The sequence below is a fragment of the Myxocyprinus asiaticus genome, chromosome 41 (genome assembly GCF_019703515.2).
Source record: "Myxocyprinus asiaticus isolate MX2 ecotype Aquarium Trade chromosome 41, UBuf_Myxa_2, whole genome shotgun sequence".
In the NCBI taxonomy this organism is placed as follows: domain Eukaryota; kingdom Metazoa; phylum Chordata; class Actinopteri; order Cypriniformes; family Catostomidae; genus Myxocyprinus; species Myxocyprinus asiaticus.
The window spans coordinates 16,327,608-16,351,380 of NC_059384.1; the positions used below are offsets into that span (position 1 = coordinate 16,327,608).

General features: G+C 37.7%; 1 protein-coding gene across 1 annotated transcript; it reads left to right on the forward strand.

The window, feature by feature from the left end:
• Window positions 1-873: 873 nt before the first annotated feature.
• On the forward strand, window positions 874-22,791 carry LOC127432070 (queuine tRNA-ribosyltransferase accessory subunit 2-like). The gene is made up of 9 exons (XM_051682862.1): window positions 874-956; window positions 1,437-1,677; window positions 5,824-5,879; window positions 9,898-9,974; window positions 10,863-11,072; window positions 11,559-11,758; window positions 19,471-19,622; window positions 21,463-21,559; window positions 21,895-22,791. The coding sequence occupies exons 2-9, from the start codon at window positions 1,478-1,480 to the stop codon at window positions 22,124-22,126; spliced, it is 1,224 nt and encodes a 407-aa protein (XP_051538822.1). The 5' UTR covers window positions 874-956; window positions 1,437-1,477; the 3' UTR covers window positions 22,127-22,791.
• The last annotated feature ends 982 nt before the right edge of the window (window positions 22,792-23,773 follow it).

Here is a 23,773-nt window from a genome sequence, read left to right on the forward strand (position 1 = left end):
GCCATCTTGCTGCCTGCTCTTTTAGTCTTGGTACTTCTTTTTTTTTCCATCGAAACATATCTGGTCTGCGAAGCTATAGGATATGCCATGATCGCTAATGCTAGATGCTAACAGATAATTTCACGTTAACAGATAATTTCACATGTTTCCAGATAATTTCAAATGTTTGAGGTTTATCTCTATAAAATATCAAGTTACAGTATGGGTTATACACATTTAAGACTAATCTTCTCATAAACATCTCATTAGCTACCGTAAGAAACTTTTCACCCCAGGAAGGAATTGTGGGATTGGTAGTTTGCGCACAGCAGCTTGAAGAACTTTGGGACGAATCTATGCGCAAAAAGAACTACAAATCCCTACACGAACTGGTTGCGGACTAAAGCGTCTACTTTGCAACCATGGAAACAGTCGTCACGCGCATTCATGTATGCATGCAGAAACAACATTACTACAGACAAAACATGCTTGTGTAATATATAATATGCTATTTTCCATCAAAAAAAATATTTTGCCTGATGTTAACTGCCAATTGCGCTTGATTTTCAGTTGAGAAAATGTATCAGTGATATAGGTTAGTATTCCAGTGGGTGTATTTATTAAATATTTTATCGTTCAAACTTAAAAGTAATGTAATGTAATGCAATGATGAAATTATATGCTGCCTAATTATTTAACATACAACATTCAACACTGACTCCTCATTAAAACATTACATGGCAATTAAATTTCAGATGTAACAGAACAAAAAAGTACTCAAATAAAGATATTGCTAGAAAAAATAGTAAATAAATACATTCATATGTATATAATATATACATTTGCTCTGTGGAATTCAAAGGCGGGCTTTATTATGACGTCATAAATGTGAGACGCGAGTCCAAATGCTGCGAAATAATTCTGCGGCCATAGGAGGTTCTCACATGTTGGATTCTGATGCAGTAAACATTAAATTGGTAAGCGTGAGAGGCTCCTACTCCGTTTAATTTGTTTGTGCATATGATGTTATGTTTTTTAACCATAAAGATAAGATCATACTGTTCATGGCTATGTAATAAACTTTGTTAGATACAAACATTTTGGAAAGATACAGAGTAGTGTCTTCCTTCTGTTTCATTCCCCTCACAAATTTAATTGCTGGATTATTGTCCCTCTATCGCCATAAACTGGCTCTGTTGTGAATACATCTGTTTTCATGAAACATTTGAGCTAAAACCTCAAATCTATTCATTACTAATGTAACAAAAGATAACCTTGTGGTGCTTTTATTGAATACCTCATTCTGAATATTTTAAAAGGTGAAACTTAGATTCATAATTCAAATATGTACATATTTGCATTTCATAAGCACTGCTGTTACTCTCTGGAAAATGTTTACTGGAAAGAATTTTGAAAATAGTCACTGCAGTTGACAAGTTCTCATTTCCTCTGTGTAGATCCCAGAAACATAAGGACAAGACACATCTCGACTGGTGTGATGAAGCTGGAATTGTCTCGAGTGGTACAGGGATGCCGTCTGGGGTTTTTGTCTGAACTGGGGAAAACAGGGCAACACTCACTAGCAGTGCCCGGGTGTCTCTTGTACACTCGATGTGCAACTGTGCCCCATCTGACCCAGGACACTTTACACACTTTGAGCGACCTGCCGGCAGTCACACAAGTGACAGTGGATAGTCTGTAAGAAACTAGTTATCCATACTCATTCAAAGATACATGGATTGTTTCTTCTGGCCAATATATATATATATATATATATTTTTTTTTAGCCAAATTCTAGAAAGTTTTGGATTAGTTTACAACATTTGAAAATTCACACAGCTGACAAAGACTATAATAAATTACCAAAGAGACTGGAAAATAGGTTGTGAATAAGAGTAGTAATTCTATTCCAATGATATGAGTAATTGCATTCATATGATAAATATAATGTTCTATGATGTATTAATGAAACGTTATTGTAATTGATATTTGCAAAGGTTGTTTCTTTAAAATTGGCCATTTATATTGTAATATTTCTCATTCAAGGGTACAGATATGATTAGGATTGTACACACACTTTGAGTTCTTGGTTACAGGGTTCCCATGGAAAACTTGGAAATATCAGGGATTTTTTTTAATTGGAATTTCCAGGCCTTGTAATTTTTTTTTTATAGTTGCTATATTTTTATTTATATGCTCTGCCCTCAAATATTTAACCAGGGTGTTACGTTGCACTGGATTAAAAACACATGGTGAAGAGTTTAAAATATATCATGTTATTTAGAATACCTGACCAATTAGGGTGCTTTCACACTAGCACTTTTGGTGCGCACCTGGGTTTTGAATGACGTCAATGTTCGGTTCGTTTGGATAATGTGGACACTTTTCCGAACTCGGGTGCGCACCCGGGAACCGCACCCGAGTCCACTTGAAAAAGTGGTCTGGGGTTCGGTTCGCTACTGATATGAATGCAATTGTACCAAATCACGGAAGTGAACTAGGGCTGGGTGATATGTAAAACATTTTTGAACAATAATTGCCTTAAACAATATTGCGATATACTGTACGATTCCATCGTCAACCCCCCTGCCAAGGGTCTGTGAAAATTCATTTTAAATTAATTCATTGAAACACGAAAAACAAACAAGAAATTTTTTAATTCAAATTGCACTTTAAACTAAATGAAAAAAGCAATTAAAATAATAATATAAAATAACTATATAAATCTTATATATAACCACCTCCCCAAATTCAAACGTTCACTATCTCCAATGGCCAAATTTGCCATCACGCAAGTATACGTCAATGACAACAGGTGGAAAATTACTAATAGCCTAAAGATTAAGAATTAAAGACAATTATAAATGTAAAGATAATAAAAATCATTATAAAGCCTAATAAATTCCCTTGTGTTCCCAAATAATGCTGCCAAATGTGTGTTCTTTTCGAATTTGCGTTTGTATTGCGTTTTGGTAATAGAGTTAATGCTGCCTAAAGAAAATAAAATAGAACTCCATTTGAGGTTCAAGTTGAATGTGTCTTGTATTATTTAATGATTTAATCACTTTCATCTTTGTTTCTTTAATACAAAAATATATTACTGAACCTGCAGAGTTGCATTCACAATGCATGTTAAGCGCAAACTGGTCCGTGGAAATAAAGCAAACTAAACTCGCAGCACCTCCTGAGATGATCGGAGACCATTTGCAGCTTTTTTTATAGATGACATTATTCTTGCAAACAGTTTTCAGATGAGTGAAACAGAGAAAAAAATATTGAAAACTCTTTACATGCGCTTGTTCCACGAGACAGGGCCCCGCTGCACGCCTCTGAACAAACAGCGAATCAGACACTAGCATTGACGGCTTTTCTTAGACTGTTCTTAAAAATATAATTAGTGTGTTTCTTCAAGCGCACATCTTTGTGTCTAACAGCAATTCTTGTCATGTGTCACTCGCGTCTTTGCAGGCTCCCGATATTAATTATTATGGTATAATGCATTTCTCACACCTGCTTGTGTCTAAATAAATCCCCTTCAGAGAGCAGGTCACATTCTTCACATCTCTTGCAACGCATCTGCGGGCTCACAGCAGACAAACGCTAATTTTCATCACATCATTGCACATTCAATGCGTCCGCGGGAGACAAACACGTGTCATTTTGTGCATGTAATGTTTTAGTGGTAAATCCAAAGAGATGAATACTTTAACACATCGAAGCTGATGTCTTCTTGAGTTGTTGCCTAGTTACAGTTGTAAATAGCTGCCGCCTGTACTCACGTTGAGGACCCAATTGGAACGCGGTTCGGACTAAAATAATTGAATGTGAACACAGACCAGCGGGGGCAGGGGAGGAGCAAGGAAACGAACCCGGGTGCGGTCCAAGCAGTCAAACCAAGTGTGAAAGCACCCTTAGAGATAACCATGTGTCGCTAATCCTCACCTATTTTAGGATTCATGCAATGTGTTTGTATGGATTAAATTTAATATTAAATGCTTTCAGTTGAACTTTTATCAAACAATGGTGTGGTTTTGTTTTTTTACAAAATTATGTGATTTCAGTGCCATTTTCAGAATGGAAGGCTAAATGTTTGGGCATGGAAATTCCAAGTCATGGAAATTCACTGGTTGCAAAGAGTGTGAACCCTATGTACCAGTGGACTGAAACCTTAGAGGTAGTTTACCTAAAAATGAAAATTCTCTTATCATTTACTCACATCATGTCATCCCGAATGTATATGACTTTCATTCTTCTGCTGAAAACAAAGATCTTTAGGAAAATATCTCAGCTATGTAGGTCCATACAATGCAAGTGAATGGTGGCCAGAATTTTGAAGCTTTAAAAAGTACAAAGGCAGCGTAAAAGTAATCCATATGACTCGGTGGTTAAATCCATATCTTCAGAAGCGATATGATTGGCAGTGTTGGGTGTAATCTTATTACAAAGTAATTAATGTAATCAAATTACTTTTAGTACAAAAAGTAGTGTAGTGCATCACATTTCAAGTTCTTGTAATCAGATTACAGCTACTGACTTTCAATTAAGTTAATTACTTTAAATTCTTTACTAGGGTTAAATATATTTCTAAAATAATTTTATATGTAAAGAATACATTTAAAACATGAATTACGTTAATATGTACTTCTGTTTGCATTTCTGTGACAGTTGAAGGGTGTCCCCCCCCAACGAGTCAATAAATAAAGAGGAAAATAAACATTTTAAATTAGTTGAGCAAAAAAAAGCTTTTTTAGTAAAAAAAAAAATATATTTTAGAAAGTAACATAGAAGTACTTTGTAATGTGATTACTTTTTTCGATAAAGTAATCTGTAAAGTCAGTAATCAGATAAAAATTTTAGAGTAGAAATTTGTATTGGTTTTTTTTTTTTTAAATAACACACCAACACTGATGATAGGTGTGTTCTTTTTTTACTATAAATTCTCCTCCCTGCCCAGTAGATGGCGATATGCACAAAGAATGAATCGCCAAAAACAAAAGAAGAGGAATGTGGAAGTGAAAGTGGTGATTTATAGTAAAAAAAAGACTTAAATATTGATCTGTTTCTCACCCACACCCATCATATTTTTCTAGGTCATCCGGGTATTTCTCACTTACCGTTTCATGAATTCTGTGAATTCAGATATACTATTGCATTGACATACTGTTTTTGGCTTACAATATGGTAGAGAAGGATGGATATTCGGACACAGTGCTGGATTAAACCACTGGAGTCATATGCATTCCTTTTATGCTCCTTTATATGCTTTTTGGACCTTCAAAGTTCTGGCCACCATTCACTTGCATTGTATGGACCTACAGAGCTGAAATATTCTTCTAAAAATAATCGTTTGTGTTCAGCAGAAGAAAGAAAATCATACACATCTGGGATAGCATGAGGGTGAGTAAATGATGAGAGAATTTTGGGGTGAACTATCCCTTTAATTTTTGGAAAGCGAAGTGGCCCTTAAAGCTGAAGTGTGTAATTTTTTAATGATAAAGTACTTCCTCCCATCCTAGCTTATTGTGTGGAGACAACTATAAGTAAGCCATTTGTACATTGATTTCTTCAAAAACTGTAAACACTGTGGCTCTGTGGTGCTATAAAAATGGCTCAGTTTGTTTTGAGTGGCCTGTCCAGCCTGACAATCAACATTGGCTTAACCAATGGTGTGAGTTTGGGGTGGGTCTAGCTTGTTTGGTCAATGACAGATGCGGAGTGTTCTAAAATTTGTTTGAAATATGAAAAGGCTGTTGTTTGGTGACGCTAGTGGCGCAGATATTACACACTTCAGCTTTAGGACCATTAGGACCTAATAACACTTTCTTATTCTTCATTTCGTTTCAGTGCAGAGCATCATGAGGTCCTGGAGGAATTCAAAGAAGGTGTCAGAATGTTTGCAGGTTAGCAGTTCACGCTGTTACTAGTTGTTTTTTTGCGTTCACTTGGTTTAAAAGTGTTTCCGGACACTATGTCCTTATAAAGTTTCTGCTTGTTGTAGTTACTTTTAGCAGTGGTAGTTAGTGGACTGACAAATTCTGCTGAAGGAATGTATAGTCACTTTAGAGAGTAGTTTGAGAGAAAGTCAAAGATCTTGCCAGGAACTTTTTGTTACTTAAAAGACATGGGTAATTTATTTTGGCAATTTTTTTTCTGGGCAACACTGTGGATGTCAACATTTTCATAATTTGCTGGTAGATCTTGGATCATCTTGCGCTCTTTGAAATTTTACACAATGAACAGAGCATTATAAATTGCCTAAGAGACTCTGGAGCTGACACTGTGGAAGAGGGCAGGGATTTTTGTTTTTTGTGATGATGTCCAAGGTAGCATAATTGTATTGTAATTGGGCACAGATTGAGGGATAAATCCTATAAATATCTGCTCGAGCTCTGAGACTTGGAATCCGTTTATACAATTAACTCTAATGCTGTCAGTGACAGAGAGTTTAGGGTATTGTTGAACTCCTTAAGTTCAACAATATTCCAAACTCTCAAGCACTGAATAAAATCCAGGGACCCATCAAAACATTTTTTATTAGTGTTTGCAGCATAAGAAACATATGACACAATTTATATACTCCGATCAGCCACAACATTAAAACCACCTGCCTAATATTGTGTAGGTCCCCCTCGTGCCGCCAAAACAGTGCCAGCCCGCATCTCAGAATGCTATTCTTGTCACCACAATTGTACAGAGCGGTTATCTGAATTACCGTAGACTTTGTCAGTTCAAACCAGTCTGGCCATTCTCTGTTGACCTCTCTCATCAACAAGGCTTTTCCATCCACAGAACTGCCACTCACTGGATGTTATTTGTTTTTGGCACCATTCTGAGTAAACTCTAGAGACTGTTTTGTGTAAAAATCCCAGGAGATCAGCAGTTACAGAAATACTCAAACCAGCCTGTCTGGCACCAACAATTATCTATGCGATTATCTAATCAGCCATCATGTTGCAGCAGTGCATAAAATCATGCAGATACGGGCAAGGAGCTTCAGTTAATGTTCACATCAACCATCAGAATGGAGAAAAAATGTGATCTCAGTGATTTGGACCTTGGCATGATTGTTGGTGCCAGATGGGCAGGTTTGAGTATTTCTGTAACTGCTGATCTCCTGGGATTTTCACCCACAACAGTCTCTAGAATTTACTCCAGATGGTGCCAAAAACAAAAAACATCCAGTGAGCGGCAGTTCTGTGGACGGAAATGCCTTGTTGATGAGAGAGGTCAACAGAGAATGGCCAGACAGGTTCGACCTGACAAAGTCTACAGTAACTCAGATAACTGCTCTTTACAATTGTGGTGAGAATAATATAATCTCAGAATGCTATTCTGAGATGGGGGTTGGTGCTGTTTTAGTGGCACGAGGTTGTGGCTGATCGGTGTATACACTATGTGGCCAAAAGTTTGTGGAAACCATATGTGCTTGATGAACATTCACTGATTTGTCTTAACTGGAATTAATGGAATAACCAAACTCGTTAATTAGAAGGGGGTGTCCACATACTTTTGGCCATATATTGTAACATTATATTAATCATTGTAGTAATATTTTATTGTATGACATCTGTCGAGGACACCAGACTTTAAGTTATTAAGGCAAGACACTATTGGCATAAACTGTTTTTTTTTTTATTCATCAGCCAATTGTTTTTTTATGTTTATTTGCAAAACCAATTTTATAATCAAAGGCAAGTGATAATAACAAAATACTATACATACTCTTCCAAATTTTTTCTTCTGTGATATCGGTTATAATGGCCAAACCCCCAAACATTTGGCATCTGTGAGAAGCCTGGGAGGTCCTCATTAAGTTGCATCAAGGCTGTGCCATTTCTGGTCTGAAATGTCCTCTACAGAGGCCAAAAATAAGTTGCTGGGCCCCCAGAGGATACCAAAATGTAATCTAACATTCAAACTCAAACTTTTCTCTCTCCTTCGCTTGTACTTTGTCTCCCTCTCATTGAGTAGTAAGTGACTGTTTAGAACTAATTATGTATTCATACTTGGGTGCAAATCACAGATACATAAATTAGTTTTCAGTTCTTATTTTGCAACCCAAATGGAAATGTTTTTTTTTTTTTTTTATTCTGTTTCGGTCCTTGCCTTCAGCAATCCAACAGGAAATAAGAAATGTAATTTCATTCACAACATTAAGTTGAACAACTGTTGAGACATTTCAAAGTGTGACCTAGGGTGACTGCAAATTACCCATTTGGTTAATTAAAAAAAGAAAACTTGTTGTGCATGATGCTTTCGGTCACCTTAAAGTTCACTTGTGTTTTTCCATGCGTCCAGTTCCACCACAGGTGTTTAGATTTCATAGGTTCTTTTCATACATGTGCAGGTTCACCTAATCTACATTGGAAACTTAGGCACTAAAGTTATATTAGTTTGGACTTGTTATGCAAATATACACTTTTGCCATCAATGACACTCATCAGTGCCCCAATTTTTTCTAATCTCCATATAAATGCATTTTTATATCTTCAGAATAATGAGTCGAGCACTTGGTTGTTTATTTTGCCAGTAAACAGTGTTGTTGAAATGAGCAAGTGTTCTGCCTGAATTCATTTGACTGCACTCAGGCATTCCATCACTGCTGAGTATTTACTAAATGTAGATGTACATGGATGTGTATTTTACAGTTCTTTGTAGTTTTAATGTTGTCTGATACATCAAACTCCTTTAATATCTTTTAAATTGCAGATTTAAACTGCTGACCCCAAAACTGACTGTGAAATGTAATCAGATCTTTGATCCATTTCCATCTCAAGATAAGACATCTGTTGTTTTGATTAGATTAGCTTCTCTAAGCTGTGATAGAAACAAACGAGGCCTTATCAGCTATTACACTGAAGTAATTAATATCAAACACGTTATAAGGAGTAAGACCACTCATAGAAAAATGTATGGAAGAAATTGTAACACTAAATATGGTGGCTATGGAAATAGAAGTCCCACCTTTAAGTTTAAACAGCCAATTACCTTTTTGATAGATTTTTACTCTAGATTGCGAATGCACATTAACTGAAAAAGCCTGGAAAATACTGCTTTTTTTTTTTTAAGCATGTTTTAAACTAAAGAAGCACAGATTATGATGCAATTTTTTCAGATTTTATTGCTTTTTTAAAAAAAAAGTTATTGAAACGTAATATTGACTAAATGTTTTCTGGGGGCATTACGAAAAAGCCACGGAGTGGACTTACCTTAAAGGAATAGTTCACCCAAAAAGAAAAATTCTCATTTCCTCACCCTCATGCCATTCCAGATGTGTATGACTATCTTCTTCTGAACACAAATAAATATTTTTAGAAGAATATTTAAGCTCTGTAGGTCAGAGTGGTGGCCAGAGCTTTGAAGCTCCAAAAAGCACATAAAGGCAGCATAAAAGCAATCCATAAGACTCCAGTGGTTAAATCCATATCTTCAGAAGCGATAAGTGTGGGTGAAAAACAGAACCATATTTTAAGTAAATTTTTACAATAAACTCCACTTTCGCTTTTAAATTCTTCTTTTTTTGTTATTGGTGATTCGCATTCTTTGTGCATATCGCCACCTGCTGGGCAGGGAGGAGAATTTATAGTAATAAAGGACTTAAATATTGATCAGTTTCTCATCCACACCTATCATATTACTTCTGAAGACATGGATTTACCACTGGAGTCTTATGGATTACTTTTATACTGCCTTTATATGCTTTTTAGACATTCTAAGTTCTGGCCACCATTCACTTGCATTGTGAGGACCTACAGAGCTGAGATATTCTTCTAAAAATCTTTGTTTGTGTTCAGCAGAAGAAAGTCATACACATCTGGGATGACATAGGGGTGAGTAAATGATGAGAGAATTTTCATTTTTGGGTGAACTATCCTTTTAATATGAAGTTCATATTAAGTTGATGGTTTCTCTCCACAGGTCTTCATGATACTGTTCTTTTCTGCTCTCTGCACGATTCTGCGAACCCCAGTCCTGCTGGTCACATCACAAACAAGGTTAAAATAAAAGAGTATTAAATGATTTTCCTTGGCTTCTTTTGTCACTGAGACAAACTCCATTAAATTAGAATCCATTAAATCACTACCATTGAAATTGTCATAAAATCGAATTGAGTTTAACCCTTGTGCAACCTTCGGGACATTTTTGTCTATTTCGTTTTTGTTTTTTCGCTGTGTTAATGCCAATGGTATTTTTGGGGGAATTTTGATATTTCAACCTCAGTTCCTATCATACATCTATAATACACTGTGTACACAAAATAGTTACTTTCAGGACCTTCAGGACAAAAATTTCTCCATTGAAACCCATTAAAACTGCAATATGTGATCCCAGTGCCATTAAAGCATAAAATCATGAATTCTTTGATTTTATGCGTTCATTCCGGAGCCCTGGCTTCAAAATTTAAGTTTGTTATATTTTCCACCAGATGGCGCCATTTTTCTCATGTTTAGTCTATGGAGCAAATACATGCTTTTTTCCTATTTTCTGTATTATAGGGCACTGCAGGCCAATTGAATAATTTTTATGTAGCTAAATTTGTGTGGGTGTGTTGGAATGGATGTCAGAGTGTGTTTTGTATGTGTGTATTAAGAAGTGTGTGTTTGTGTAAAAAAACAGCAGTGGCATTATGTAAACAAACTGGCATTTAAAGAGTTAAAATCCTGAAAATGAATTAATATTTGGTAGTTATGATCAGGACTGATGTTGGTTAAAAAAGTAACTAATTGAAAATGTAAAATAATATTAATATATAATATTATTATGGCAGTACAAGGGTTAAACTGCTGCATTTTGGTTTAGAGAGAGAGCTTTTGTGTTATTGAAAAGCTCTGCCAGTGTTTTACTGCTGATTGTGATTTAATGGTTTGTGTCTGATTTAACAGACAGTGTCAGTATGGAGTAGCGGTGGAAGGATCGAGCTGACGGCGGCTCGCTTCATGGCGATTCAGGCTGCTATCCAGCCTGACTGCTATCAGAGCATGGCAGACGGAGAGACTTGGCAGGCCAATACCTCTCGCAAGAGAGTCCGCAAAGCAGTAGACAGGACTCTGGCACATCTGGATGAGTGTCTGCTATTGCACCAGAAAAAAAAGGTCTCTACAAATACACACCGACTAATTTTTATTGTACTTAATACCTGTCAATGACTGCAGGACACATTTAGCATAAAACTGACATATGCCTCACTTGTCCTATGCCAGAGTCAGGTGTTTTGTACTATTAGTGAAGCGGTGTATTTTACAGTTATATTCACTTAGCAGTTTTACATTTGTTTTAATTGGCCAGTTTATTGTTTTAATGAAATCACTAATTGCATCAAATTAATCTTGATTTTTATGTTTTGGTCTTTATTACTTTTTCATCCTTTAAAAGTTAAAGGTTTTTGCAACAATAAGAGGTTCAGACAAACTTGGCATACTATTCAGTTAAGCAGTACTGAATATGACTATGCTGAAAAACAATTAAAATGAAGACATTGTGTCAATGTGTCTAGATATTTGACAAAAATAGTTGTAGTTGCCTGTGATAAGTGGGTTCATAACTGGAATTGTATTTGCAATCTCACTGTTTGTCCACAGGAATTAAAACGGGCTGTGATATTTGGAGTTGTGGAGGGTGGAGACATTATGGAGGAGAGACTGCGATCAGCACGAGAAACTGCTAAGCGTCCTGTGGGTGGATTTGTCCTGGATGGATTTCATTCTACCACCATGGATCAGGATGTGAGGAGTCAGTTGATCAAAGCAACAACTGCAGAGCTTCCCCAAGAAAAGCCACGGTAAAGGTTTCTATACAAATTTCAGTCAGGACCACTTGTGTCAAATGAATACTACTTGAATACTGAATGAATACTTTATTGATTGTACACAATTTAAGCATCTTTTGGTGTTTGGTATGGTTCTGCTCTGGGCAAACTCCCCGCCCATCCATGCAGCCATGCATGAATGGAGCAGGGATAGCAGCGAAGAAACTGAAGTGGACTTCAGAGCATATTTGGCTATGAAGTAGAGGGACACCAGCATTTTTATTCAGCTTAATAGACCTCAGGTGTGGTTTCTATGCAGTTTTTAGGTATAAAGCGAACAAGATGTGACTGTTACAGTGCCATTGTCATGTTAAATTTAGGTAAAGTCTGTTGAGATCTGCAAGATGTTTATAATTTAAAAAATAAGTGGTCATAAAAAGTGCATTTTGTTTATGTAGTTCTACCTTGATAAAGCTATTTGACATAATTATTTACATATATTCCACAAGACAAAATATTAACAGAATTTACATCAATTATCCTGTTTGAAAATTTACATCTCCTTTGTTCTTAATATGGTGTGTTGTTTCCTCGATGATCAATGTCTGTTTTCTTTTGTGATAGTCGATGCGTTGTCCTGTGCAATAAGGCTGCCTACTAATCTTTAGAAAAAATCTTCCGGGTAATACAAGTCTTTGGTGTCCCAGCACCTTCTGCACATTTAAATTCTTATTATTAACTATTTTTATTGATTTCATTCAACAGATTAAATAAACATAACAGAAAATGTGGAATCAAATTAAATTAAAGACTTCCCCCCGCACATTGAAATGAAATGAAATAAAAAATTAAATTTGAGTGCCCAATACGTCACACACAAAACTCTGAACCCTCAATCAAAATTCTTGGATCTTAACACACCACTAAAAAACATGGGTTGTGTCCCCATCTTCTGATTGACATCGCCAGCAGGTGGGTGTGTCTTTAAGACCAAGCCTATACAATCTAGAGGGGGTCCAATAGAATCGATGTAAAATTTTAAATTGCATAAGGCACACCCTTGCATCTCTAGATGTAGACTTGACATTTTTTAGAATCCTAGCCCACACTCCCTCCTCCAATACCAAGTTTAAATCTTTCTCCCATAATCTCTTGAGAGAAGCCGAAGCTCTGTCCCCCAGACTCTGAATTAGCAGCGAGTAATACACTGATGCCTCATGACCTTTTCCAAAAACCATGATCACCACTCCCAGAGTATCTGCCGCCTTGGGGGGGGGGGGGGTTTATGCTACTCCCAAAAATAGTACAGAGCAGGTGGCGCAGCTGTAAATATCTAAAGAACTGAGACCTGGGAATCCCAAAATATCGAACTATATTTTCAAAGGAACTCAACACTCCACTCTCATACAGGTCACCGAGTGTATTAATCTCCCTCACAATCCACTCTGACCAGCAGAAAGGGGATTTATTAATACATAATTTTGGCCATATGCTCGAGGCAACATTTAAATAAATGTCCGAATTAAACACTGCAAACGAGTGCAAATGCGAGATAACGAGGTGTAACTTAACTTCTCCGGTTAGTTTAATAGAAAGGCTTTGCAATGGCAAAATAGCGGAACTTCCTGTTCAATACAAAATCAGGGAGGGGCTCTCTCAGGTGGAAGTGACCAGTGAGCCAAATGTCTGAGACCGAATGCATAATAATAAAACAAAATCTTGGGTAGTCCTGGCCCACCATTGTGAATCAGCCTATGTAACTTTACATGTAACTATGTAAAATGTAATCTGGGACATTTACCATTCCAAATGAAAAACTTCGCTATGCTATCAAATTGCTTGAAATAAGAGAGGGGGACATCTACAGGGAGAGATTGTAACAAGTAGTAAAATTTTGGAATAAAATTCATTTTAATTACATTAACCTTCCCAAACATCGATAAGTGTAATGAAGCCCACCTGCCCACATCGCTGGAAAACCTTTTTATCAAGGGGTCAAAATTAACTCTCTAACTACATCAGAGAAATTTGCTGGGAATAAAATGCCTAAATACTTAATGCCCTGTTTGTGCCACTGGAAGGCGCCCAGCTGGAAAGCCGTTACTGGGCAGTACGCTGTCAGAGCCAAAGCTTCGGATATAGACCAATTGACTCTGTGTCCTGAGAACTTAGAAAAGGAATTAATAATTCTATGGAGGCAAGGCATAGATCTAATGGGGTCAGAGACGAATAATAAAATATCATCTGCATAAATCAAAAGCTTATATGCCACACCTCCCACCACCACCCCTGGAAAATCATCTTCCCTTTTATCGTGGCTGCTAATGGTTCCAGGGCAAGACAGAACAATAATGGGAAAGAGGGCAACCCTGCCGGGTGACCATATCCAGAGTAAAATAACTTAATCCATCCAGTAAATGTATTCCCGAACCCGTATATTTCCAAATTTCCATTCTACCATATCAAACGCCTTTTCAGCGTCAAGTGAGATGGCCGCAACCGGAGTCTGATCATTCGCCACTGACCACATAATATTGATGAGATGCCTAATGTTATCAGAAGAGCTGTGGCCCCGAATAAACCCCACCTGATCTATATGTATAAGAGATGTCATAACTTAATCGGTTAGCCAGAATTTTCGACAATATTTTAACATCTAGCTGGATCAGGGAAATTGGATGGTAACTCATAATACTTGAATCTTTGTCCTTTTTTAAGAATAAGACTGATCGGGAGCCTGGGTAACTCAGTGGTAAAGACGCTGGCTACCACCCCTGGGGTTCGCTAGTTCGAATCCCAGGGTGTGCTGAGTGACTCCAGCCAGGTCTCTTAAGCAATTAAATTGGCCCGGTTGCTAGGGAGGGTAGAGTCACATGGGGTAACCTCCTCCTGGTCGCTGTAATGTGGTTCGTTCTCGGCGGGGCGTGTGGTGAGTTGAGTGTGGATGCCGGGGTGGATGGCTTGAAGCCTCCACACACACTATGTCTCCGTGGCGATGTGCTCAACAAGCCACGTGATAAGATGCGCGGGTTGACGATCTCAGATGCGGAGGCAACTGGGATTCGTCCTCCGCCACCCAGATTCGTCAATTTAGGGAGTTCTAATGGTTCCACAAAGTTTCTAATGTCTTCATCAGTAGACAAAGACGTAGAACTATAGAGATGAAGATAGAATTCTTTAAAAGCATTATTAATATCAGTGGCTGAGGTAAATATTTTACATTTTGACATATAAGAAAAAATAGATTGTGTGTCAAAAACAAGATTATAAAGACCACATTCCAACAATGGTGCGACCATTAAAACCTGAACATCCCCCGGAACAAAAAAAAAAAAAAAAAAGTAAAAAGAAAAACGTGCGCAATAACCCCACGCACAACAGCGCCAACTGGCGTCACTGACTCAAACAGTCCATCTACACCTACGAGGACCCCCACAACAACTTTGCCGTTCGGTCGCTCAAGTCCAGTGTTTCTATACAAATTTTGTGAGCCAGAATTATAGCAAATAATAATCTATAAAACAAACTCCAGCCAATAGGCGGAACAAACTCGGAGCGTGTAGATTCATCCACAGAACTGTCCCGAATGTGTGCCACTCTGCAAAATAAACTCCGGCCGCTAGGCAGAGCCAGCACAAAAAAAACGCTCAGTTTCCTCAAACAGTCAAGTGAATGATCAATGAGCCGGTCCAATTGGCTGCAACATGAGTACAACAAAATGAATAACTCCATTGACTTTATGAAGGACATCGCTTACTGTGGGCATGTGAATGTTTTACGGCCCTCCTTAGCATCTTTTCTCAATTTGGCCAGGAGTATCAGTGCAAAAGTGACCTTCCATTGATGTAAAAGTTTCTTGCATTCCTTGAATCGATCACTTTTCTCAAGTCGAATTTGCAAAGTCTAGGAACAAGCAAATGCTGTGGTTTTTCCAAGAAAGCCTTCCTTTACTCCTCGACTTGTGTAACACAAGATCTTTATTGGATGATCTCAGAAATTTGGCCAGAATTGATTGGGCCTGTCTCCCTCCGCGGATCTCCGCGCCGGAACCCTGTGAGCTCACTCGATTTCCAGCTTATGGCCTGTTATGTCCAGCAGATTCGGAAGGAGCCCATCCAGGAATTTCACCATATCCCGACCCTCTTCAGCCTCAGGAATTCCAACAATATGGACGTTATTCTGCCGGCTACAGTTTTCCATGTCCTCCAACTTCTCCCAGACATGCTCCAAATCCACCTTGGTTGCTAGTGGATTAGCAGATATTTCCCTCACCGATGACTCCAGATAATCAATCCGTTTCTTGACATCCCCCACTCTTGTAACAATCTCCGAGAACTTCCCCTCCATGGCAGCGATCGATCGACATATCACAGTGAGATCCTCCAAGTCAGCAACGACCTTTGTCAGAATTGCAGTCATGCCCAGCATTTCCCGCACTTCCCCGAATAAATCAGCTCCCTGGCTCGTGGCCCCGTTGGGGGTATCAGCTTGAGCTTGTAAGTGTCTTTTAATGTCTCCAGAGCCCGAGGATTTTGAATTCTTTGACATATTGTCCTCCTAGAACAGTTATGAAACAGAGTGTATTGAATCTCACCGGTTTATATTATTAAAAATGTTAAAACTAGCAAAGTGCGCAGAGCTCGCCGTTCACACGTCCGATCCTCACATGATGTCACGTGACCCCCACATTTAAATTCTTTATGATGTTGACATCCAGCTTTTGACACTTGGGACAAATAAGGGACTCATACACAACTATTAGAAAAGGTGTAAACATTAATTGATGCTTAAGAAGGAAAAAGACTATATTAAGAACCAAGGGGTTGTAAATGTTTGAACAGGATAATTTTTGTAAATTGTTATTTTGTCTTTACATATTTTCTTAAGGGGTATACTAAATAAAAAAATATGATTTATATTTGTATAAATTCTCAAAGGGGGGTTGGGTGCAAACTTATGCACTCAACTGTATTCAGGGATGCAAACTACTCACCTTTCAGCTAATGTCACCTTTTCTGAAGCTAATTTGCCCAAATTGTTTGGTAAAATGTTCTACATTTTCTTTATTAAAATCACTTGAAAGGGTTACTTCAATCTTAAACACTTAAACGCCTTGAATACAACAAGCAAAGCAACTGAAAATATACATCTTGAACACCTGCTTTGACTTTCTCACCTTCTTCATGAGTTTGCATCCCTGTGTATTATACATTTACCTAATATTTAATTTTATATTAAACATTGCAACAGTCATTTATCACTAAACTTAGTTGTTTCAAGTTTGACAAATTATCTTAATTTAATATGTAATGTATTTTATATTATGTGTGTATAATAAAGATAAGTGTGTTTTATATAAAAATATACAAGTATGTCACTTGTCCGAAACTCCTAATCTGTGCGACTGTGTTTTATGGTGATTTACTTGCATTCCAATTGAACAAATTTTGTCAAGTGAAGTCAGCTTATACTGATATCCACTGCTGAGTGCGTAGGACGTAATGAGCACTGCGTAGGGACCCTGTGAATTGGAACATAGCTGTACTCTCTGATTGGACTTGAGCTTTTCAGCAACCATAGCAACACTCCATCCCTTTGGGAGTCATAGCAACCACCTCCTCCTGGGGAACTGAGAGTGCTGGGGTTACAGTGATTTTAGGAGCAAACTTTACAGTGCTAGGAACTCAGGTGATGATTGATTTATCTGATCCCCCTCCTAGATGGACTGGGAGGTTACAGAATCGCACAGAGAGAACAAGATATAGACAGGCACTATGGATGCCTGTGGTAGGGTGGTAGGTCTGATCACTGACAATGATGAAACGGCCAACAGAGAGGAGGTGCACACTCTGACACGCTGGTGTCAGGAGCACAACCTCTCCGTCAATGTCAGCAAGACCAAGGAGCTTGTGGTGGACTTCAGGAGGAAAGACAGAGAACACAGCCCCATCAATGGAGCACCGGTGGAGAGAGTCAGCAGCTTCAAGTTCCTCGGTGTCCGCATCGCTGAGGAACTCGCATGGTCCGTCCACACTGAGGCCGTTGTGAAGAAGGCTCACCAGTGCCTCTTCTTCCTGAGATGGCTGAGGAAGTTTGGAATGAACCACCACCACATCCTCACATGGTTCTACACCAGCACTGTAGAGAGCATCCTGACTGGCTGCATCACTGCCTGGTACGGCAACAGCACCACCCTCAAACGCAAAGCCCTGCAAAGGGTGGTGCGAACTGCCAGACACTTCATCGGAGGTGAGCTTCCCTTCCTCCAGGACATAAATACCAGGCGGTGTGTGAAAAAAGCTCTGAGAATCATCAGAGCTCCAGCCACCTGAGCCATGGGCTGCTCTCATTGCTACTATCAGGCAGGCGGTATCGCAGCATCAGGACTTCATGACAGCTTCTTCCCCCAAGCGATCAGACTTTTGAACTCTTGATCGCTCATGATACATAGATCAGCATTGCACTTTATTATCCTCAGACAGGACTCACATTTTATACTTCTCTTAATAACACACTGGCAACTGACTATCAACCGACAGCTGAATGTCAACATAACACTTCATGTTTCCACTGATTACATGTGGGGGTGGGGGGGGGGGGTTGTGTAACAAAATGTGTAAACTGTTTTATGTGTAAATCAGATGTTTATTGTAATTGTCATACTGCTATGTTGCTTGGAACTGCACCCAAGACTTTCACCCACTATTGCACTTGTGTATATGGTTGAGTGACAATAAAAGGATAAGATTTGATTGATGTAGAAGCTCCCTCTTTAAAAGGGCTCCCTCCCACTGGGCTTTAAAATCTCGTTAGAAACAGATATTTCCCATGGATGTATAAATGAGTCTCGGGTCACAATGACTGGAGCTGGAAAAGATTGACTGGCAAACAGGCTGGAGGACAGGATACATTATTTAGGTTTCGAGTAGGACACGAGGTTTAGTGTAATTTCGGTATGTGTGTGTTTGTGCCACAGAATTTATGCCATTATTAGTTCATTATGTGATTTCAAGATTTTTCCAAATCCTAATACTTAGACCCCGCTGTACATCCTGCTTGAGTTTCATATAAATATGTTTTCTATAAGAAAGATAAAGCAATTTAAATGTCTTTATTTTGTAAGTGTCTTTATATGCCACAAGTACTAGTGGTCCTCAATTTACTTGTTTGTTCACCTTTTAAAATTGTATAACCTCAAAAACAATTTGTGTTTCCATATATGATTCTGTTGGTGGGTTTATGAGGTACCTTTTGGATCTCCAATGAACCCTGGTGTATAGGACTGCACAAAAAACTGCACATACAGCAGTTTTGCATTAATACATTATGAATTACCAGGGGCTAAACTGAGTTTTGATTTATCACTACGGTTCAGTGTAATCTGTCTTTTTCTGAGGTACACTGAAAAAAAAATATTCCCAAGCCAATTTGAACAATGCACTCTAAGATCCAAAGCTTTAGAATAACCTGTTGACTGCATTATAACATGAATTCTTCTTATTAACACACTGAAGCAATTCATACAGAGCATTTGTTTGTACTGCTCTGGTTAACAAATATACATAAGTTCATTGTATGCTGCTGTATCATTTAAAGGGGTCATATAATGAGAAATCGACAATGAAATATGTGAGGTGACCCCTTTGTATGATCTTATGCCTGATAAATTGTATTTTATCATACTTTTCCATTTGTGAAGTATGTCAGTGCATTGACATTATTTCCTGTGTGTGTGTGTGTGTCAGGTTGGTGCTGGGGGTGGGCCGTCCTGATGAGGTTATCAGCTGTGCTGAAGCAGGAGTCGATCTGTTTGAGAGCTTCTTCCCCTTCCACGTAACAGAGCGAGGCTGTGCGCTCTTCTTCAACTACAACATTCTTCCTGACCCTGAGACGGCAGGTACATCACCCCCTACAGATGTGCAGCTGCCCATAGTCATCCTGGCGAGATTAAAATACGTTCTGCCCAGCTTAATATGCAGAGACAACTATAAATAAGCCATTTGTAGGTTAATTCCCCCGAAAAGTGCAAACATTGCGACTCTGTGGCACTATCAAAACATAGCTTTGTTTGTTTGAGCATCCACGGCAAAATTGGCTCAACCAATGGTGTGAGTTTGGGTGTGGCTTTCTGTGTTGCTGACCAATGGAAGATGAGTGTTTGAGAAACCTGTTTTAAAAACAATTATAATTTCCATTCGATTTGGTTTGCCATGATTTGATATTAAGGTTTGCCACGTTTTGTTGTTTCTTTTTACTTTCATAAGCATATTCTGTGAGTGTAGATATCCATGTATGTCCCCAGAGTATCTGGATCTCATGAAGAGAGATAAAAATAAAAAAAAATCACTTTTAGACATAACTAATTGATTTGGGCTGTTCGGTGCGCAGTGGTGTGTTTCAAGATTGAGTTAATCGATGTGTTAGGATGGTAATGAAGTTCAGGAAAGGTGCTTGCAGAATCAGGGAGGAAAGTAGATATCCCCTCAGTCAATTAAAGAGCTCTGCAGGGGCACCGGCCACTGCCTCAGCCCTATCTTCCACCTTATTTTACGGTAGGTCCAAGTTTTAATCCACACTGCTCTTGTTATTCTCTCCTTTGTGGTCTCTTTTACTGTATTCTGCCTATACCATGAATCTGTCTCTACTCCCTCTTTCTTTCACCTTATCTCACCATGTTTTTCCATATTTTCCATGCTCTTATGTACATACCGGTACATATTTATGTGGAAATTTATTTGAATTAACACATTTTTGGGGAATTATTTACTCAAGATAAAATGTGTCAGTTGTAAGTACAGTTACTACAGTTGCTTTGTGATTGGTTTTACTTTTACATTGGGGCCCAAAAGTCTGAAACCACGTTGACTCAAAATCTAATTTGAACCTGGAAATAAACTTTTATTATTGTATATATTTTAAGTTTTATTATTTTGAAAATGTAAAAGAAAATTATGTAAAATGAATTAGAAATATTTAAGATTCTGCCCTTTTTCTAGGTAACTAGAAGCAAATTTGAGTCGTTAACTATATTAAAGGAATGCTCTGGGTTCAAGCAAAAATAGTGGATACAGTGAGGCACCTACAATGGAAGTGAATGGGGCTAGTCCATAAACATTAAAATACTCGCTGTTTCAAAAGTAGAACCACAAGATTTAAATATTGTACCTGTTAACCTGATTTTAGTATGATAAAATCGATACTAAATACTAACCTTATCTTGTAAAGTTAAATCCAATTTTACAACTTTGTGCTATAATGACGCAACGCTGTAAACCCTGTAAAAGATTTTAGCACATTAAAATCATGTTAACATGTATAATGTTTATCTTGTGTCTACACTTTTGAAATGGTGTGTATTTTAATGTTTATGGACTGGCCCCATTTATTTCCATTGTAAGCCCCCTACTGTAACTGCAGTGGTTTACCCACCTAGTTGATGCCAATATCTAGAAAGCAGGCTGGCTGATATAATGCACTAATGTCTATAGAGTGGCTTTCAGTCTTTGAACTTGAATTTTTGGAATAAGCCACAGGGAAGCCACAATGTATTGCCTTTAGAGTATGAGTATTTTACTCTGAGATAAACTAGATTGACACACATGTCCCTTTGGTATGTGCACACTAGACATGAAAAAAGGACTAGATCCTGATTGCGATCTGGTCATGATATGTACATGTAATGTGGTATGTTTTGTGATGAATGTTAATTTGCCTGCATGTGTGTGTGTATGACACAGTGTTGGAATCAAATGGAGAGGCACCTGCTGTCAAGAAGCTGAACGGAAATGGAGATGAAAATATGACTCCTTTTGAAATGAACCTCAAGGATAAAAGGTGTGTGTGTATGGAGCGAGACAAGGACATACCCTTTTACCCCATACAGCTGTGCATTTTTCTCTGCTCTTATTAGATGAGGGCTACTAATGCTTCCATGCACCTGTATCACTATCTCAGTCACCTCTGCTGGGAGGCAAGGATAAATGAATGCAATATGTCAGTAATTCATGCTCACTGCTGAGTGCATTTCCACAATATTGCCTCAATCACTGGAGTCAGTTGACTAGTTGACCAGTAAAATTGAGTAGAAAAAACAAGCACCACTGTACAGTATTTATTACTCCCATTGATGTATGTAAATGTAACTCCATAACAACGTGTTTACCTTTCAGGTATCAAGATGATTTTCGCCCACTTGTGGAGGGATGTGGCTGTTACTGTTGTAAAAAGCACATGAGAGCATATGTCCATCATTTACTTGTGACTAATGAGCTGCTTGGTGGTGTTTTACTCATGCTGCACAACATGGCACACTACCTCGGCTTCTTCAGTGCACTGCGGGATGCAATAGCCAACGATCGTCTGCAGGACTTTAAAAATAGATTACTCCCTTGCAGAGAATGAGATATGTATTGAAATGATTGAAGGACATTTGGGGCAAAAAAAAAAAACTGAAATAGCACATACTTCAAGCTCTGAACTCTGAGACATAAGTATACTGATTTCAGAGTATGTGTGTTTACATGCATATTAAGTTGGATCCTGATGCACATGCCATTGGCTTTCAAATGATAGACGTGTAAAATGCACAAATGTGGGTGACAGCAAACCTTTTAAGATTCCCATGGCACATCACAGAGTTAGCATATGGATTTATATTTGCTGTGTCTTCAACAAAATTAACAATTTTACCTAGAAGGATCATTAATAATGGAGAAATTACCTTTTTATAAGAGCAGGCCTTTTGGTCAAATTCACTCTCTAAAGCCCTGCAGAATTATTGCCAGCAGTTTTACTCGGCACATGTTTTTCAGACTCTTTTGGAAAGTACTTGATTTTTTTTTGTTTATGTCTTACGTTAATGATATGTATAATACTGTTTATATAATTGTGATAAAAATATTATGTTTTAATGGATAACATTAAAATGTTTCTGTTATGCTAAATTTATACATTTTATAATAGAGTATCTCACTGATTGGATGCCTTGACTTATGTTCTTCCATTCTTCACATTCCTCTTCATAAAGTGTTTTTAACTACACAATAAACATACACGTGCAGTGGATTGCCTACAACCCTTATAGCCAAGACTGTGTTTGCAATATATCACAGCCTTGGGTGCTTTATTATTATTATTTTTTTAATAAAACAATTACTTTATTATTTATGGCATAATGTTGATTACCACAATTTATTTTGACTTGCCCCTCCTTTAAAAAAAGAAACAAAATCTGGGCTACAGTGAGCCACTTACAATGGAAGTGAATGAGGCCAATGTGTAAACATTAAAATACTCACTATTTCAAAAGTATAGCCACAAAACTTAAACAATATGTGTGTTAACATGATTTAGTGTGATAAAATCGCCTGCTAACCTTTTGTGTAACATTATTGCCAAATTTACAACTTTGTTGCCATAACGATGTAATTTCAACAAACCCTAAAACGACTGTAAAAATTGTGATTTAAACAACTTTACAGCTCAAATAATACACCAATTTTAACAAAAGAATTATTGCAAGTGCTTTTATAAAATAAGCTTCACATTTCTGCCTTTAAACCCTCAAAAAAATTGGCCCCATTCACTTCCATTGTAAATGCCTCACTGTAACCTTGATTTTGCTTTTTTTTAAAGAAAAGGACTATTCTAAATTAATTTTTGTGATGATCAACATTATGCCACAAATGCTGTCGATTTGAGCTTAACTTGTATTGAACCCGGAATACTCCTTTAAGGGTACACATTTTTATTAAAACATTATTGTATTGTGCAAATTCATATTATGCCATCATTATGCCATAAGATTTAGTCGGTAACATTACAATAAGGTTATATTTTTTAACAATAAATGCATTAGGGTATCATTAACTAGGAATTAACAGTATTTTTTTAACAGCATTTTTTAAGCTTTGTTAATGTTAATTTATAAAAATAAAACTTTATTGTTAGTTCATGTAAGTTCAGAATGCATTAACTAATGTTATACCACAGGTCTGTTGAATCCTTGATTCTGATTGGTTGACGCGTTCAAAGGTGTGTAATTATTTT